Source organism: Hylaeus anthracinus, unplaced genomic scaffold (genome assembly GCF_026225885.1).
Source record: "Hylaeus anthracinus isolate JK02 unplaced genomic scaffold, UHH_iyHylAnth1.0_haploid 0, whole genome shotgun sequence".
NCBI lineage: Eukaryota > Metazoa > Arthropoda > Insecta > Hymenoptera > Colletidae > Hylaeus > Hylaeus anthracinus.
Window position 1 is genome coordinate 16528599 of NW_026533254.1, and position 19871 is coordinate 16548469.

The 19871-nt window shown below is 40.4% G+C and overlaps 1 protein-coding gene across 4 annotated transcripts; it reads left to right on the top strand.

Moving 5' to 3' along the window:
• Window positions 1–5264: 5264 nt before the first annotated feature.
• Window positions 5265–19775, top strand: LOC128890542 (nicotinamide/nicotinic acid mononucleotide adenylyltransferase 1). Of its 4 annotated transcripts, XM_054149123.1 has the most exons (6): window positions 5376–5586; window positions 5927–6333; window positions 6404–6505; window positions 6580–6746; window positions 7923–8271; window positions 15370–15541. In XM_054149123.1, the coding sequence occupies exons 1-6, from the start codon at window positions 5511–5513 to the stop codon at window positions 15397–15399; spliced, it is 1131 nt and encodes a 376-aa protein (XP_054005098.1). In that variant the 5' UTR covers window positions 5376–5510; the 3' UTR covers window positions 15400–15541. The 4 variants fall into 4 exon arrangements, with proteins under 4 accessions (XP_054005090.1, XP_054005098.1, XP_054005107.1 ...); XM_054149115.1 differs by lacking the exon at window positions 15370–15541 and having other exon boundaries at window positions 5265–5586; window positions 7923–11733; XM_054149132.1 differs by lacking the exons at window positions 7923–8271; window positions 15370–15541 and adding an exon at window positions 19356–19775.
• The last annotated feature ends 96 nt before the right edge of the window (window positions 19776–19871 follow it).

Sequence of the window (19871 nt, forward strand, 5' to 3'; positions counted from 1 at the left end):
AACGGTAGGGAACGCTTAGTGGACTTAATCTTAGGAAGCGAGCCGATGAAATAGTAAACGTGGCGAACAAAGAACGATGGGGGAGGTTACAATGAACGAGGAGGTGTAATAAAACGACTGCGCGAGCCAGTTTCGTGCTCGTCGAGTATCGACGCAGTCTTTCGATGATTTTCGACGGAAGAAAGAAAAATTTTACGGTAAGAGGCGTAGACGGGAAGGGGAGGGGTTATGTGAAGTAAGACTCGAAGGTTTTTTGTTTTTGGGAAGGGCTGAAATCGAAGGTACGAGTGAAAATACGACGCGTTCTAAATATTTGAAGAGTGTGAGAGAAAATGGTGGAACAAATGCGAGGGAGAAGTTAGGTTAGGTGCGTGTCGCGAAGTGCACGCCTAAATATCGTGTGCGGGAACGATACACACGAGACAAGGGGGAGGGGTTTAATTAAATAGCAATAGGGGATGGTAAACAGCAACGGGAAATCGGAAATGCATGTATTAGGGAGAAGAAGAGGGTGTTGGCGGGAGTGTTGGAAAAGGGTGGGCGAAATGGAATGCGAAGCAGAATAAAAAGGACCGTTCTATCAATTTGTCAATAATTGTCATGATTCGATGGTCGATTGGTATGCCTACGATTGTACCTCCATTACCAGGTGGACGTATGGAAATATTCTTAATACGGTTCAGTGCGATTCTTATAATTATTATCATTATTATTAATTAATTAATTAATTGATTATCATTATCGATTATCATTAACAGTGCGAGAAGTAGGAATATACCAGACAAACAACAGAAAACAGTTGATAATGGCAACAAAAAAAAATGAAAGGCAACCACTTATATATTATTGTACATATTTACTTGTAACTGCTATTCATATTGCAGAGGTTTTGTTCTCTCAACAAATGATTTCCTCGATTCTGCGGGAAGAAAAAAAAATGAATAAAATAAAATTTGTGTATTATTAAACCGTGTCACTGTTTATTGCCTGCACCTACTACTCTAACTTCGCGTGCCTGTAATATGGAGCTCCAACGATCTGCCCCAGGTGAGTGGAACTATTCTAAGTCGATCTTTGACTTCTATTAGAATTACATCGTTCGATACGCATAAATGCGTATCACCGGGCGGAGCTATGGCCAAAATAGGCGGAGTCAGACGACGTTTTCTTTAACCCACGCCCCCCATCGGACGAAACTCTCACACTGCCATCTATACAATTTCGTTTTTCTCTTAACTTTTGCGTCCCATTTCTCGATCGAGACGCGAATTGAGGCTTGCTCGTTGACCAAACCGAACCTCCGTCCGCGAGATAAGATTTATCATCCGCGTGCACATCGAGTTCGTTGCACGCGCTCGCCTCGCCGCGAAAGATCAAACACGATACGCGCGTTCTGACGCCATCTTGTGGATTTATGACCGTATCAGAGTATTGATTTCTTACTTGTGGCAAAAATTACGGCACCGCAGCTGGACGTTATTTGCCGACGAAGGAGGGTTTTAATTTATTATGAAACGTAGTCAAATTGCAGGAACGACGCCGAGTGCGCGCGCGAATCCGTCTTCGGCGGGGTATCGAGCTAGGATAATGATTGGTTCTGGACGGGTAATGTTCGTCGATGCATTTCGCGCTCAAGAAACGGGTTAATGGCTGTTGAAGACCGTTATGGATCGCGCTATGAAAGTCACACGATCTCGTATAAACTTTAATGGCTCGCTATGGGGAATTTTGATCACCTGTCTGCCGTTTTGTTACCCTCGGGCTTCCAGTTACACTATCGAAGCCATTAGAAAATCAATTATTCAGGCGTCATGAACTATATATTGAATGCTGCTTGGATCGTGTATAATTTAAACGTTCCCTAAAATTCTCTTGTGTTCATTTTTCGATTTTTATACGAAATGTGAAACTTTATTTTAGGAGAAATTTTATTTTATTTTGAAATCGCGAGAAACTTTAATTTGAAGTTAGGTTGTGGAACAGCAATTGAACCTTGCCCTTTCACTTTTATCCAAATGGGTCATGTTTACATTTTCGTGTACTTGAACTTGTCTTTGCTTAACCCAGATGGGCGAAACCAGTCGGTTAATAATAAAATACGAGCCCGGGATCATTTAATAACGAAACGAACATTTTTGAAGAAACTTCAAACCTCAAAAAAGCATGGAAATTTGGAAAATTCGAGATTTCATCGAACACGTGCCAAAAAAATGTGGCAAAAATTTCAAAATTCCCACATCCGAGCGTATATAATGTCACTGTTCGAATAACAGATATTCAAATTTCGTCCACACCATTCGGATATTTTTCGAGTATTGGCAGTCACGCTCCCAATGGAAAAACAAAAAGATAGCGGTGGGATAGGGCGAGTGAACGTGCGGTGAAAATGTTGAAATCGTCGAGCGTTTCGAGAGGAAATAGCGTGCGAGCGGCGTATCGGGTCGACAGCACGATGGATGGAAGGAAAATGAACGCGTGACGTCATTCCACACGCGGCAGAGGAACATTTTACAAAGCGACTAGATTCAGGGTCCTGCGACCCGGCTGAAGTACACGTTCGCTACGCATCCACGTTAATTACGAACGACACTCACGATCGGCCCTTCGCGGCGAGTAAAATCCGACCAACGTTCTCTGTGTTTGGCCTCTGGGTCGACCGAGTTTCACGGAACCCATGTATCACGAGCACGATGCTCAACGACACGCAGCACGTTATCGTATCGTTGATACACAGCTCGAGTACCCTTCGGCCAAGGACGAATCTGTTTGCGAACGGGTGGAAAGAATCAACGCTGTCGCTAAGGAAATTACGTCTTTGGAAATGGAAATGGAAAATGTTTGATTCATCGAGCTACGTCTCGCGGGGACATCAATGTTTTGTAGAACTGGAACGTTGGGAGTTGCAGGTTTGAATAAAATTGTGGTAGATAAATAAAATTGTAATACTAATTTAAATTTGTCTAAGTGAGCGATAAAGAACATTCTGGATTGTGTGAAGCTGATGAAATGGGACTACATTTTATATATCTAAGTAAACAATATTCAACAAAATTGCGTGACCAGTATATGCATGTTGGTCGAAGAAAGTTCTGAATCATCATTAAAAATGTTATAACTTTTGTGGCATACATTGTAACTTGACCTGTGATTTTAATTCCAGTTACAAATGAGAAATAAAGAAAATTGGGCTTTGTAAGACGAAAAATCACAGTTCAGAGAAAAACTGTGATATCGAATCTCGTACATTACTTTGAATAAAGTTATAAATCCTAATTTAAACGCTGTCAGATTTTAATCCTACTTGTAAGTGACAAGTAAAGAAAATTGAACTTCTAAGGAGGAAGTAGAGTATTACTATTCTTGTAACACTTTTTTCTTCTGTAACTCTGATAGATTAGACTTTTGATAAATTGCTATGTTATATCTGGTACATCTCTTTAAATAAAATTCTCAGTCCTAGTTTGAAACTCGTTGGACTTTACATCTAGGTGTTAACGAATGATAAAGAAAATTACACTTTAAATAAAGGAAACAAAGAACTATTAACTCAAACATGGCGACGTTTCTAACCGCCATAGAGGTTTGGGTCGTATACAATAAATACGTTATTGTCAATAGAATTATAAAGGTTAAATTAGTCGACAATCAAATATCACGTACGATTTTCTATCGTAGGATCTAACAACAATCGTTGGCATCACCAATTTGCGTGTACTTTGTTATAGAAAAAAAAAAAAAAACACAAAGGTGAAAAAAGTTTACCATCTCGACTGAAAGTTCCTTAACAGTGACAAATTCAACTCCACTTCCGCATTTATAAAACAATGAGAGCGTCGTGGCTCCGAATGAATTTTAAATGCGTAACAATACTAACTCTAACTTCGCGTGTACTTGAACAATTATAGTTAGAGCTCACGGAGTGCTCTAGAAGAAAAAAAGTACTTTACTATGCAAGAAACGCCAAAAGTGCACGACCGCAATTTCGCGTGCAAACAAAATTAACGTGCTTCAAGTTTCAGGAAATGAAAAGGCATCCGGAGAAATGGAAAATAAATTCCGAGCACGTAGCTTAATTTCGTCCTTTTTTCACCCTCGTAATTTGAAATGCTCGAAACAAACGCGATGGAACTAAGAAGCTCTCAACTCGGAGTTTATAGCGACAATAAACTCCGAGAGAAATATATTTATATTTAGAGGTATTTAAATAATTGTTAAATATATATGTGAACATCGCAATGTTTCGAAACGAGCCAAAGTATTTCGAAATAAATGATTTTACTAAACATTCGAGCATAATCGTACCGTCATTGTCTTTGAGTATGCAAATATTAATAACATTATTATGTTGCACAAATGACGATAATTGTGCACCATAATAATTAGTGAAAAGTTTTTCTACATATGTAATATAGCTACCCTCTGGAAATCGTCTCACGATCAGCCATTTTGAGCTCCACTCTGAAGTTGTCTCCTCCGAAGATCGAGAGAATTGATTGCACTTTGGCGCCAACACAGCTTTCCTCTTCGTCCACTGAAAAATATAAAAGGAAACATTTAAAGCTTATTGAATTAAAATGAATATATAAAATGTATAGTACAGCTAAAATCTAGAATCGTTTACGTGTCTGAAAGGAAAACTACGTACTTTGAATGAGTTAAACTTTTCGTGTTACTGATACAACGTTCACAAAACTGAACGTCTGTATACAAAGGACGCGAGGGTCTGGAGGGGATATTCGAGGAATTTGCAAACCGAATACCTACGCGTAAACATATTACGTGTTATTCTAACTGCCACGCCTATATTTCGGTCACGACATAATGTTTACGCAACGAAGAAAACCTTTTATCTCTAATATTACTTACTCCATACTTGCAATCAAAGATTCTTGTAAATTTGAATCTTCGAGCAGAATCTGCCTCCGTTCAGGACAATCTTCGATTCTTCGTTTTCTCGGTCAATGTTACCGCAATTCTATGTTCTGTGTAAATTTCTTGAACGCAAGATTTTGTAAAACGATAATTTCTACCGAAATATCGACGTAAATGTAGATAGATCACGAATTAAGTCGATATTCAATTATATGTTCGACACGCCACTTTGCTGAACACCAGCGAGATGCCAACATGGGTCAAATGAACAATCGACTGTTGATCGAAGTTTCTGGTACTTGATCGAAGTAGTCACCGAGTTATATAAAAAATCAAAGTGAGCAATGTGGGAAATTTAGCAAAATTTTATGTAGATATCTTCCGATATTGTAATGTTGAAAAAAATTTCTCAACTGACTAGCGTGGTGGTGCCGTCTCAAGTATGGCTGAAACGTCAGCCAGTGTACAACCTGTATCGTGTAGTTGGTTGTTACGGTAGTCGGTGTAACGATTTGTCGCGAGTTATTACGTATCTTCCTAAATGTCCCGTGTTTTACTTGTACAAAACCTCGAGAGGAAGGCTTAAACAAATTAGTGAAACTGCTGTCAGCACATGCAGTGGAACAGACGGAGAAGAAATGGCACCAACGCGTGTTATTCTTATGTCGTGTGGCAGTTATAACCCTCCGACCAATATGCACCTAAGAATGTTTGGTACATATATATCATTCCTTGCAATCAATATCCAATCGTTGCGTAGAAATCTCTTAAACAAATGCATAACATCGAACACGAATTTTGCAATACTCATCGTCGCGGATTATTTAAACAAACTGAAACGCTGTCAAGAAGATAACATTGTGTAAACAATCCGATTTGATTTCATTGTCTAGTATAGTAGTTACGTGAAACATAAAATATAAGACGTAGTTTCGTGTTTCAATTACACCAATTCTGCTTCTAGCTTGATTATCCAAAGAAAATCTTAAAAATACACCCAAAATATTTTCAATATGTATGGAATGTAATATGACGTTGTATGGAAAATTTGCAGAGATCGCCCGTGATCATCTTCACAGGATGGGAACACATATTGTGGTTGGCGGTGTCATATCTCCTGTGCATGATGCATATGCCAAGAAAGAGCTTGCAAGCGCGTCACACAGATGTGCTATGTTGAAACTAGCTTTACATAACAGCGATTGGATTCGACTGAGCAGTTGGGAGACTAGACAAAATGGTTGGACAAAAACTAGAATTAGTTTGCAACATCACCAAAATTTATTGAACTCTGTGTTGCTCGACTCGAACAATATTAAGCACATACCAATTGAAGATCTGGAGTGGATACCAGAGAATGTGAAGAATAGTTCTGATCATACGCCTATCCAAATCAAGTTGTTGTGCGGTGCTGACTTGTTAGAAAGTTTTGGAACCTATGATCTGTGGGCAGAAGACGATGTAAGTTTGTACAATTTTGTTTATCAGATTACTTAAGGAAGAGATGCTTATAATTTTGTTGTTTTTACAGATCGATGCTATTGTCGGCGAACACGGTCTCGTAGTTATTACCAGAGAAGGCTCAAATCCAAATAAATTTATATATGACTCAGATATTCTTTCCAGGCATATGGTAAGTAATTATTTAAAAAATGATGCGATCTATGGTGATCTTATTTGAAAATTCTGGTTTAATTCTGTGTGCAGCACAATATATACATAGTAACCGAATGGATTCCAAATGAAGTTAGCTCAACTAGGATAAGAAGGGCGCTAAAACGAGGCGAAAGCGTTAGATATCTCCTGCAGGATGCTGTAATCGATTATGTCTATAAACACGGGATATACGATGCGAAGACGACGGCGTCGACAATGTGAGTGTAACATAATTTAACTGAATTTCTAGTTGATATAAATAGTGACAATTTAATAGTATATCTTCCAGTAGATTTTTAAAATAAATTTATTTTTACATATTTTGTATGAGAAGCATATATTTTTATAGCACTCATATTCCATGTAGTTGGTGAGTTTAGAGCATACGCAGCTAGTTAGTTTAAGATGTAAATCTGTTACACAAAGTGATATACTTGTATATTATGTGATTCAAAATTAACCCTTTTAGTACTTAATAATGCCGATATATCGATACAATTGCGTCCTAAGCGTTGTAAATATTTTCAATCGGTATAGGTATCGGCTTTTAAAGATTGAAAAGAGGTTGAGATCTGACTACTATAGTTATTGTAAAGAAAAATGATTAATGAATGTATATATACATATATATATATATATACTCGTGTAAATGATTGATTAAATGTGTTTTCACATGGCTTTTCATTTTAAAAATATCTAACTACTAAATATGCATTCCACGCAATATATCGTAAAATCATTAAAAATTGCGAAACTTATTTTTACTTATTATTCACCAGTACATTTTAGTGTTTACAATGGTGCTGTAGCTTTGTTGATCATCCGAAATATTTATATAAACAATCAGATTGTCCTTACTTGTTATGTTTTAAACAAATAACGAGGTACTTTTTACCGCATACAAGACTTTATTGAATGTTAAAAGGGTTAATGCACACTATAGATGTATCCTACAACAATAGATGATAGTCTAGTCTAAGAGTCTTCCATTTTATGTAAAATCAAATCCTAGGAGCCAATTTTCTAATTCTGTATTTGTGAATAAATTTTAGCTACCACCTTTTACGTTCCTCTTGTTTTTTTTTTTTTTTTCTCTTAATATTACGTTAAGTTCTTAAAGTAGTTACTCTTTATTTATTATTACGATAAGAATACCGATTCACGGATGAAGGTACAACTGTTGTCAATTTGGGAAACTCTGACGAAGCTGTCCGACAAGATTCCGTGGACAAATTTCAGAGTGGAAGAGGAGCGAACTAATCCGTATCGCTTCCACTTTGCAATTAATTTAATTCATGCTTGAATCGGATCCATGGCGAACCATCGCCGCGATTAGTGCCATATAAAAAATAGTGTCTTGTTTTTCACGCTGCCAATCTCCTTGGACACTGAAGTAAGTTGGAACTGACCTCGCCGAACGCGAATAATTACTTGACCATTGACTCCAAGTATCAAAGCACTTTTCTCACGCCGTCGCCTAGCGACGTAACCATGGACTCCCCGAGTCCGATCGAAATAATATCCATCGACGTGCCCGACACAGTTCTCCGTAAGAATATCCAGAACGCCACGAACATAGCCGCACGGCACGGCGGTCTCGAGGAGGCTCGCGAAAAATTTATAAACGCCCTAGTGGCCGAGAACGGCAACGCCAAACACTTGCCCACCTCGAAGGCCGCGTATCCAGGTCTCGCGAAACAGATCATCGCCACCGAAACCGGCGAGTCGCAGATCCTCGACGAGGTAGGTTTCGTTGACGATGAGAGAACGGTCAGGACGGCAGCGGAGGTCCAGTCGCGACCTAGCCAGGTAGAACAGGAGTCCTCGAGCGTCGTCGTCTCGGCCAAACAGGAAGATTCAACGACGGAGGATACGAACGCCTGCGTAGAGGCGAGGGACAACGAGTCCAACGACGGCAGAGTTCCAACGACGCTCGAGGACGACGTAGGATTAAGTAGAGGCAAAGACGGCGATGGTAGATCCTCGGTGTCGCCGTCGAGTCTCTCCGTGACGTCCGCTGTGGACAACAGCGGTCGTCATGAGTGCGCTCTGTCGGACTTCAGCGTGGACAAAGAGGATTACAGGCTGACCCGTTACGGCTTAGATGACGCCATGGAGGACGAGGCGCAGGAACAGAGCGAGGAGACGCGATTAGGCAAGGAGCAGTCCAGCTCGAACGACACGAACGAGAGCAACGTCGTAGAGCAGGACTGTTTCGCCAGCGATAGCGTGCGGTGCTCCAACACCCAGGTGTTGGTCCTGGTTAGCGCCATGATACACAACCCTTTCGAGAAAGAAGCCGCGACGTTGATCTTAGAGGAGAACGGGGTTCAGGGTAAGGGCGAGATCACGATATACAAGGGCGAGTCGGATAGGAGCATCGACAAGCTCAGTCTGCTGGTACAGCCGTCTGTGCCCGTGCCTAACGAGAGTTCGGTTAAGATTCAAGAAATAGTCGACGAAGAACCGGAAGGTACGAAGGTGGGTTCAGACGAACCTTCGGCTGTGGATAACGCCTCGAAGAGGGACGTTAATCTGGAGATAGACGGTAAGTATCTGAAGTCCGTGGTGAACTCACGCAAGAGTCCCAGGAAGACCAAGAATGGGCAGATGAGAGTGTACGAGAACGAGGAGAAACGAGGTAAAAACGGGGACAAAGCGAAGAAGAAGTGTACCGATTCGTGTACACAGTCGGAGGACACGTTCTACAAGTCTCTGTCGAAATCCTCGCCGAGAACGAAGGAGGGGAAGTCCTCGAGATCGAGTACCCAGAAGACAGCAAACAGTTCGAAGATCTACGAGTCCTCGCATCGATACTACGCGCCTCTTAAAGGAAGCTTAGACTCTGTGATCGCCACCGGCGACCCCAGGACATCGTCCAGGCGAAGATCGAACACCGACGAGACGTTCTCGCAGAAGTCGAAGAGTTACGAGTCGATAAAGATCATCCAGGAGGCCTGCTACGAGGAGCCGTCCAAGGCGGACAGCACCTCCCAGTTGATCACGGCAAACGACCTGGACATGCAGACGGAGGAGTACTGCTCCGTCTGCTGCTACGGGAACGAGATGTCCCTGAGGACCGAGGAAGCCTTAGGGAGTCCAAGTCAAGAGAATTTCTATACTTTGCGCTCGAACTGCAGCTCCCTGGGAGACGAGGACTCCACGGAGTGCGACATCTGTAGCTCCTGGAACCTCCAGGAGTCCACCGACGTGCTGGACAGGAGGATCGCCTCGACGAACGATTGCGATCAGCTGTGCGAGGTTTGCGAGATCTGCGGCGAGACGATATTCTCCACGCAGGGACCCGTGCACGGGAGAACGCTAGAGTCGTCGTCGAGGAGTCTTCCCAAAGAGGTTTCCAGGATCGTCGACAGCACCACGACCTACCCGTCGCTGGACGACGACAGCTTCGAGATCGAGAACTGTGGCCTCCAGAGCGGGCCAAACTCTGCGGACGATAGGCCATCGCGCGAAGGTGAGAAACAGTTATCCATGTCTTTCAATTTATTCGACCCGTCAGTGGTCAAGAGGAAGCCGCAGGAGCAGTACTTCATCCCCAAGGACGAGATAGCGATCCTGTCCAGCGGGACCAGGCGGATCAGTCGCAAGGCGTCCTTGCTGAGGAAGAAGCCAGAAGATTCAACGATCGTCTCCGAAGATAAACGGCGCTACTCGTCGGTGGACAATCTTCAGTTGGCCAAGACGTCCTCCAGGAGCAACGATAAGATCCTCAGGCCTAGGAACAGCAAGCTGATCGGTTCTGCGGATAATATACGCGCCCCGAAGAGCTCCAGGCGGTGCAAGTCGTTGCAGAGGTCTGCAGACAACGTGCGCTACATGGACTCGTCTACGGACAACCTGGACTCACTGATAGAGGGCCTGGACAGAGAGGACGAAGGGGACACTGTCGAATGGATGGAGAGACCTAACATCAGAGACAACGAAACGGTGAAGATGATCCTGACCAAGCACGGCATCAAGATCATCAGCGAGAAGGAGACCGCTCTGTAATCCAGATGGCTCTAACGCAGACGAACAATCAACGAATTGAGGAACGCGATTTTTCAGAGGATACTGCTCACATTAGTTGGAAACAGAGAACACGCGAATTAGCTCGAGCTCTCGTTAGGTCACCCGAAAACTTTTAGCAGACTTGTCGACTCACCCTGCGACGGTGACTGCCGCCTTCGAGAGTATACCGAGATTTTTCACTGTACGATAGCCTAGTCTGACGAATACGTGTCTCTGTATAGCTCACTCGAGGGACAGGTTCTCTCCGAGCGAGAGGAGCGCTGAAGTGTTACGATTATATCCAGCTCATAGATTCTATTTAATTAAATCGATATTAAGCGAGTAAGGGGAGCATTTCATATCGTAAACGCGATCGTGTTTCTAGAACTCTTTTAACAAATTATGGAGGCACAAGTTTAGCATGAATTAGGTCATTGATCGAATGAGGTGGATTAGAAAAATAAAAAGTATTTCATTTTTCCAACTCATTTCATTGAAACAATTCATACATATTGAAAACATGTGATTTCAGAATTGTTCACGAGAGTTCCTTAATTGCGTTTATAATATAAAATGAATCCCACAGCCATTACTCCCTCAATTTAGATTTATTATTAAGGACAAGGATGGTTTATAATGGTTCATTATTCATTCGGATAATGATCTATACAGGGTGTTAACGAAACCGCAGACCGTATTTCAGAATCGATTATTCGCGCGAAAAGAAACCAAAAAGTCCTTGACCATTTTACAATCCTATGCTTTATTACGTAGATACGAGCAATCAAAGTTTACTCCCGTGACTCATGGCGCGCCATTTTATATCCCCTGTCAGCTGATCGCTGCGCACGCGCACGCGTCCAGAACTTCAGCTGCTTGTATCTCGATAACGAAATCTCTGATTGTGAAATGGAAAAGGACTTTTCGATTCGTATTGTCGCGTGGAATCGATCTGAAATTAAGTTCCCGCGTTTTTGATAACGTCCTTTATACCGATTTCTATTTAAATAAAGTAATTCGCGCGACGAGATTTTTGGGAAACGACGGAGCTGCGAACGAACGAAATCTCGAAGCGTATTATTAAGTCGCACGTTGATCGTCGTAAATAGGAAAAGTTCTAACGAGTATAATATGCATACGAGAACACAGGCCTTCGTAAACCTTTTAGAGAACGCAGTAAAAAAAAAAAAAAGAATAGAAAAGAAAAAAAAAGAAAACCGACGTTATATCGCGTTAACGAATTAATCTAAGAGCCGCCACTGTCGAACATGATCGATCGATTCGAAGGAATCGTGAGAGAATGTTTCGTTGATACGTGCGTTGGGAAGAAATTTTCGAGGCGTTTGGATGGACAACTGGCCACTCGATGTCATTGACCTTCTCTTGCATAATGTGTTTCACTGGGAGCCTAAAGAAGCAATGAAGTTCACCTAGCCTTTAGTTTGAGTACTACTTGATCCACGAACGTACATACAATCAAGAAATAATTCCCTTCTCGAAGATTATAATGAAATTTATGGAATAGAGGGTTAACAGAGTGATTGAGGTGAACAAAGAGAGCCACGAATGTTCTTGGCAACGCACAAACACAGAAGGCGGTAAATTATCGAGACAATCCTAAATAACGTGTCAATACTAAGGAAAATCGTTTCAACTAAATATAAATTATTCTATAAATTATATAAGCGATACGATGGGCTGCGGTACATCGATCGGGGAAGCGTTTCAGGGATATCCGCTCATCTGAGTTTTTCTTCCACACTACGTAACGCGAGATCGGTGTGTACAAGGTGTTCATAAACATGCAAATATTTTGAAACAATCGCCAAACGGTAAGGAATAGGGAAAAAAATGATTGAAACTCGCCTGCTATGACCCACAGTCATTTATTGCGTTTCATTTAAAAACACAAGCAGGCCGTAAAATAACAATAAATTTTGTTACGTTCGTATTTCACATCGTTCGGTAATTACGTCAAAGGTCACATATCCATGGCCACCCTGTACATCGATCACCCGAACGTTACGACTCGTAACGAGTATGCGTGTCGCGCCTAAGTCTACCATGTAATTCTTCGTTGAAAACGTGCCAATTGTTTTTTATAACCTTTTAAATCGTGTTTTCTACTATTTCGTCGACACTTTTTTCTAAGCGATCGAGGGATGGAGGGAGGGGAGCCGGGTCGTTTAATCTCGTGACTATTACGCACCGAAGTGTCTCGAGCTTGTAGACTTCGATTAGAGGACTAACAAGGAGGGGACACGGAAGTGGAATCGTCGATTTCGATCAGAATTCTTTCTTGGTGAATCTGGGATGAATTTCAAATACCAATGTACTACGCAGTGTCCGTAAACTTCGATTCTTAGATTCCGTGTCTTAGATTCGCCAAATCAAATCAAATCAAATAAAAAAGAAAACAAAAATTATCCGACACTTCAGTGCTGCGACCTCTCCTTGTAAGTATGGCAGTTATGATCAGTCTCTCTACCTTTGTATCTTGTATCCTGTTGCACGGTGTCATGCGCCTCTGTCATGAATCTCGCTTGAGAAATCCCTCCAGCAATTACTGTTCTTACAGTGAAAACCTCCACTGCATCTGACTGTGATGAAATCGCTCGCTGTCTCGAGCAACGGAAACCATTTTGAAATCTCTCGGAAGAAGCGTTCGTTTCTTTTTCTTCTTCTTTTTTTTTTTTTTTTTTTTTTTTGTTTCCTCTTGATATCTTCCGTGTTTCCATTATCAATGCTCGGATCGGCTCGACGACACGTTTCGGGTGCAATGGAAACGGAGTCATTGTTTGGAATTATGGCTGAGCTTCTTAGGCGTACCTCTGTTATAGTGGCTATATTTTATACTCTTCCGCCAGCAGTGAGACTTTTGACGTTGCCACTGTTGAGGGAGCATCGTGTTTTTTGGGAATGATTTTGCGAGATACGATCGTGTTTTGTTTGAGAAGGACGTCTTCTTACCTATCCGTTCCCTGACCTCTTTTTGTTAGTCTTGGTACGCGAGTAGGGTTGCCAACCGCGTCTAGTATACGAAAAGTGGTAAAAATCAGGATGGTTTAGAGGAGATTAAAAATTGAAGCATTTTCTTCGAAGTCGAAAAAAGGATTGCCGTCTCTGAAGGAGCACGGTTGGCAGCCCTGTACGCGAGTCTTATTTGCTCATCCCTAAAGAAACTGTTCGCTCTTCTTGTTACTGTGTCGCGACGTAGATAGACGAAGGCGGTGTTAAAAATGCTCAAGCTGACGGTGTTGGACATTTAACCCTTTGGGGACGCATTTTTATTCGACCCTTTAGGCGCCACTGTCTGGTTCATAGAATATTTTGAAAACTGTATTTTTGATAGATTTCATTTTTAGTAGATTCCATGTATGAATGCTCAATTATTTGATGAATTACTTCCAAGTTCTCTAGTCTATTAACTATAGAGTCTAGTCTTTTAACAATAGAAAGTAATATTATCTCCACTTGAAGTTCTGGCGCCTAATAGGTTAAAAAAGATATCGTACTAATCGGAATTCTATCGATGTTATTGATGAAAGAGATCATGGCTCCATAATTATTTCAGCGCGTGGCGAGCAGGTGAACCGGTGGCACCACTGGACCACTTGCTCGCCACTCATCGAAACAATTACGGCGCCCAGTCGTGACGTAGATGTTCCAAATTCTATTGCTATATCTCCGTAGAGAACGTTATTTATTTTTGTCAAAAAATTGTAGTCTACATAGGGTACGAGAAAGTTGCCGTTGACAAAACGAATATGGCTACCTGGATGTGTTCCGGCCCTCGACCGCAAAGGGTTAATTTACAAAGTGCTTCCTGAGTGCGAATAAACCGGCCTTAGGCCGCCCTTGTATCTTTTTTCGACCAACTTCCGCTTCTTTTTTCTACTCCCGTATCTTCGTTATTTTGTTGTCTGTACTCGAAATGATTTCGTGGGACATATGAAATGTGTTTTTGGCCATCGCGACTTCTATCACGCAATCGGTACGTTCGAGAGGATTCACAGGTTCCGAAAATTGTGGAAAGAGATAACGTAAAGGAAAAGTTGCGAAAGAAAATCGTATTACTTAACCGATGGGAAAACAGTGTCGATATTCGATATAATATTGTTAAAAATCATTTTCGAGATCACTTTCCAAAGGAACGCGTGTTCTTCATTTTCGTTTGCTATCTTTGTCGCTTTTAAGATTAATATTTATCCCAATTATTCTGGTGTAAAGTACAGGCTAAAGTGGACAGCTGTGACTAATTCGATAACTCTGGAAATATTAGGTTCGTCATAGATGCATATACGCATTATTCATGTATTATAATATATTATTCAAATTTCACGACCTGCGTCTTCATAAGTTCAAAGCCACTACGTTATCTCATTATTCCCGCGATGAAAGTTGCAAATAATCTAACCTATGACGACTCATATATACATTCAACGATCATGAATAACGCAGTCTTCGGGTTACCAGTACCCAATTTATGACGTTAAATGTTAACATCTGAACTTTTATTGCATTTAATAGACACGTTTTTAATTAATATTCATGGATTTATCGCACGCATCGCCCTGTATATCGTGATCCAAATTTAATAGAAACGTAATCTGATCGGGACCGGGTAGCGTCGAAGGGCTAAAGAATAATTATCAAGGGCTATAGAATAATAATAATTTAACCAGTCAGTCTCTTTCTCAATTTTGACGGTTGTTAAGAAAGATAAAGAAACCAGAATGATAACGAAGCGGAGACCCCCTACCCCCGATGGCGTGATAGAAGTCGATGTGTGGTTCGGTTCTGATGGAGCATGTGATATGTGTTTTCCAGGGTACAGCAAAACCTGCATGCCTACTGTAAGACAGATAGTTGACTGTCTCGTTGCTGCTCGACCCATGCCAATCCGATGCGGCCCCTGCCTTACTGCTAAACGTACTTATTCTGCTACTAACAATCGCGATAGTAACGGCGCCGGTCGCGTTAGCAGCACGGCTAACAGCAACAACATCAACAGCTACATCAACAACAACAAGAACGTACACGCCTACGAGAACATTCAAAGCTTTAGTATCCGCGAGAAATTCCCGTTTGATTGTGCAACCAGCCGCGACTAGGACTTCCTTTTTTCGCAGTGCCGGGGAGTACACGGCGTTGGGCACATCGCTATCCACGATCGCAATCCCTGACTAATCGATAATCGTGATTAATAGACACGATTATTGCCTCCGAATTACAACAGACTACGGTAAAGACTGGATAAATACAAGATGACTATCCCCACCACTGGAGGGGTTCTCCTTGACGCTCGGCAAGCGACAGTTTAATATGATCATAACCGAGATATCGGTGAGACTTATTCTTATATTACTATTGCCTCACCGGTACGTTTCTGCCGACTGTTTCCTTTCCTCGGACCTCTTTCTCTTTCACTCTGTCCTTTTCGACGCTCGACTCGAGCCAGATATAAACACAGAATAGAAATGCAACGTTTGGGTCGCGATTTTCTTGCACGTATCCAGTCTTTACTGTACTGCCTCGAAACTGCGTACTCCAAACGCAGGCTACAATTAACGATTAATTCGACGTTAAAGCGATCACTGGCCAACTCCGGGAGTACGTGAAACAGGTCCACTGAAAGTTGCTTCGTACAGAGAAGCACGGTCGCAGTCCGGATTAGACTCATTTCGCTACTCAAGGCTACTTGTATTACCACGAATTACATCGTTCACGACCCCCGTGATACCGTGTATCGAGGACAGTCTTTCGAGTAGCCTCGAGTGGTCGGTTGTTATTTACTTGACTAAATATTCCCTCTTTCATTGAGTGCGACTAGTATTTAATATTTGTAGTTAAATTTTATTTCGTTTGTTTCCTTGGGTTGAACTGATAGACGAGTTCCTGTCTTCTAGTCTGTTGGGTTATTTGTTACAATTAGTAATTTATTTATACGTAAGCTCTCTTAGGTATTGTTTGTTACAGTTTCTGGGTAGTGTTGGTAGTGTCTCATTTGTATTGTTATTCTAAGGAGATTTGGCTATTGGAGAATCAAGAATTCTTTTTAACAAATGTATAAATATATATTTATATATACGTTTTTTGGAAGATTCTTTTTCTGATGTACAATAGTGAACTGCAGAGGCTACAACATTTTGATACAATCGATATTGAACACATAGTGGAAGATATTTGGCAATGACGGAAAGTACGTACTCGATTAATTATGCAATAGTTATTAGTTGATCTGATTGCCTCGTTGATACATTGTCACGTATCCATCTTAATAATAAAAAAAAAAAAAAAATCAAATAGTTGTAGGAATTAACATATCTTTCACTGAGAAATGCCTTTCAAATGAGTTTTTCTTACAGAGAACGTTATTTAATATTAATCTTATCTACTGACGAAGTGATTACTTTAAACATCTTTCATACGAGCATATACTATTTTTACAATAATCTCTCAACTACTATTTCCTGTTTCACACGTCTATTCTCCCCAGCACTGCTTCCTCTCGAAAACGAACTTTATATTTCTTTTATACGCAGACTGAGTGTCTAAATTCCAAAAATAAATTCAATATCTTTCTTCAATTAGATAACTCAGTCTGTAAATCCACGTGTTCAAAAGCTTGTCAACTAGCACGTAGTTTAATACTTAAAAAAAAAAAACGCTCTGTTTGATATCTGGCACGTTATTGTTACAATGAATTAGACAAACCTCTATTTTTACTTTCTTAGGAATTCTGACGAGATAGATTCGAAGCTACATGAATTGAATTGAATGCCATTTTTCTTCGGGTAAAATACGATTAAAGACTAATTCGAATCAGGCCTTAAAGAATTACGAATTAAGAGCTTTTCGTGATCAGTGTTAATCCTTTGACACAATCCTGCATCGTGACGACAGGATCATATGTATGTTTTACATAACCGACTTTTTACTTTTAGAGAGCATATATACACTTAGTTAAAGGGTTAATCAACGATATTCAACAATGATCTACCACTGCGCAAGAATATTTTACTTGCGTCTGTATGATTTTTCAATGCCTGCGGCCATCCTAGTCGCAGCGAGCGTTGCGCAGAATCTCTCCCGCCTGTAATTTTGTTAATAATTTAATAGTACGCCGAGGAAAACGAACGTTCGTTTTCGCAATCAGTTTCACGTAGTTTTATTCAATGAAAAGGAAATATGGCTTAAAATTGTTTACCTAACAATACGTAGATCGCGATTTTAGACTCCTTTCAGGCATTTTCAGGTTCGAAATTCTAGATTATCATGGAACACTGGCGTTTTGTTAGTTGCGTCGAGCGGCGAGTACTCGTTAAGCAACTCAAAAAACGAGGGTCGAGTTAGAATTTAATAACAGGTGTTCCGTTAGATTAAACAGTATTTTATCTTGCAATTAATCGTCTGCGATTGCTCACTTTGTTTTTCACTTGTACACTACCGTCTACGACTTACAGTTTAAAACGTAATTTAACGTAATTATTTGAAGTATCAGCATCACCTTTGACGCCATTTTTCAAGAGATACGTAATTGTCTTCTAATATCTGCGACTAGATCATTTTTCTTCGCGTAAATTTCAAGGGAAAGTACAAACTATAGACGGTAGTGTGCATTTCGTTCATCGAATATACGCGATCGAATGTAGAATGAATTTCGGTAGCTACAACTGTAATTTAGCGTTTTTTGTAGTCGTGGAAACGAAAAAGAAGAGAAAATATACGAAAAGAAATCAAAATAATCATATTTTGTATACATTGGAAAAGAGAGAGGATGTTGAGTGACAGAGAGAATGGTTTGGTAAAAACTCGAAAGGCGTAAAGAATTTGACGAACTTTTTAGCGTTGAATATTTTCTAACGAAATTTGTCATAATCTAGAAGCAGAGAGTACTTGTAAACATCGGTATACGAATGCAGACTGATAATTAACAGTTTTTATTTTCTCGAAACTAGAATTTGTAATTAGCAACTCTTCGCTCCGACTTCTCATAAATCGTACAAGTTCTTCAAGAATCGAAATTCTCAATTTTGTCACGCTGAATTTCACTGATCTTCTAAGTTAACTCTTTTAAATTTTGGAAAGAATTTATATGTGAAAATAGAGGAAAGAATTCCACGTTTTATAAGCAGTGATAATTTGTTGCGATCAGCTGTACAACGATTAAAGAGGCTGCGATGAAGTCTAGCGTAAGAAAAATGTACGAGGCTCGATTGATTTTGTGGTAACGTCGCATTATTTATTTAACAGCCTTTCACCGAAGTGCCAGATACTTCTATGATATCTCGCATAAAGCATTCGTCTCGGTTGGTTATCGCGCTGATTGTATGTTCGAATGTAGATGTGATCGTTAGAAGGTGCTTGGATGCAGTGTAACGCCCACGTGATATGTCCTAAAATGCCCGCGTTATTTTTTATTCAGTTTTTTGTACAGAAACAATATTCCAAAAGATCGATGGTCGATGTGACGTATCCCAATACTGTTATTAATAAATATTCTCCAGTCTAAGAACGAGTTACAAACTATTTAAAAGAAAAAAAAAGAAAGAAAAATGTTCGCATAGTTCGCACGTTGTATATGTTTGTATACTATGTTAATCCGATCTAGTGAATGTCGTAAACATGTATAACTGTGGAAACGTATAAGAGGCGATAAATAAATCAGAAACAAAGAACTATATTTCATTGACGCCATGAAAGATCAATTTCGTTTAATCGTTTCATCTCCTTTTAAATTGTTTAAGTTCTTTGTTTTCCCATAATTCACGACCGGATCCGCTTAACGATATTCTTACCTTTACATTTTGTAGATCGAATTACGACGTGGAACGTTTCATTGTGGTCCCGGAACACTAAAGACGAGACATTTTTAACCAAGAGTAAATGCATCAGGTAAACTTACTTAAACCCTTTACGAGCAGTTTCCGTTTAATTCAACTGCGATCAGTGTCCTTAAAGAAAAGAATTCTCCTTGATATAGCACACAAATAATCGAGGGATACTGAAAAATATACGTTTGGTATTTATTCACAATTATGAACACATTTAAGTTTCTATTCACACATTTCGTATTTTACAACGTAACCCTATGTCTAAACGAAAATTCGTATTATCTACATGTCTAAAACGGAGCAACGTTTACGCCACGTACTCGGGCATACACCATATCCTGTGTTTTAAATTAAAAGTGTTTTCTTATCCGCTATACAAATAAAATACAATATTACAGATGTCACGCGATACGAGTTAACTGGATATACCTAAAACAAATCGACCCTGTGGAAGGCGTGAAAAGAAATTCCATTTTCACAATTGCACGAACGAAT

Bases quoted from the DNA above. Each gene is read 5' to 3' on its own strand.
- LOC128890542 (XM_054149115.1), top strand. From the start codon at position 5,265: ATGTTGAAAAAAATTTCTCAACTGACTAGCGTGGTGGTGCCGTCTCAA. The intron at 5,587-5,926 runs GTACATATATAT...GAAAATTTGCAG, and splicing joins TATGCACCTAAGAATGTTTG to AGATCGCCCGTGATCATCTT. The intron at 6,747-7,922 runs GTGAGTGTAACA...TGGACACTGAAG, and splicing joins AAGACGACGGCGTCGACAAT to TAAGTTGGAACTGACCTCGC.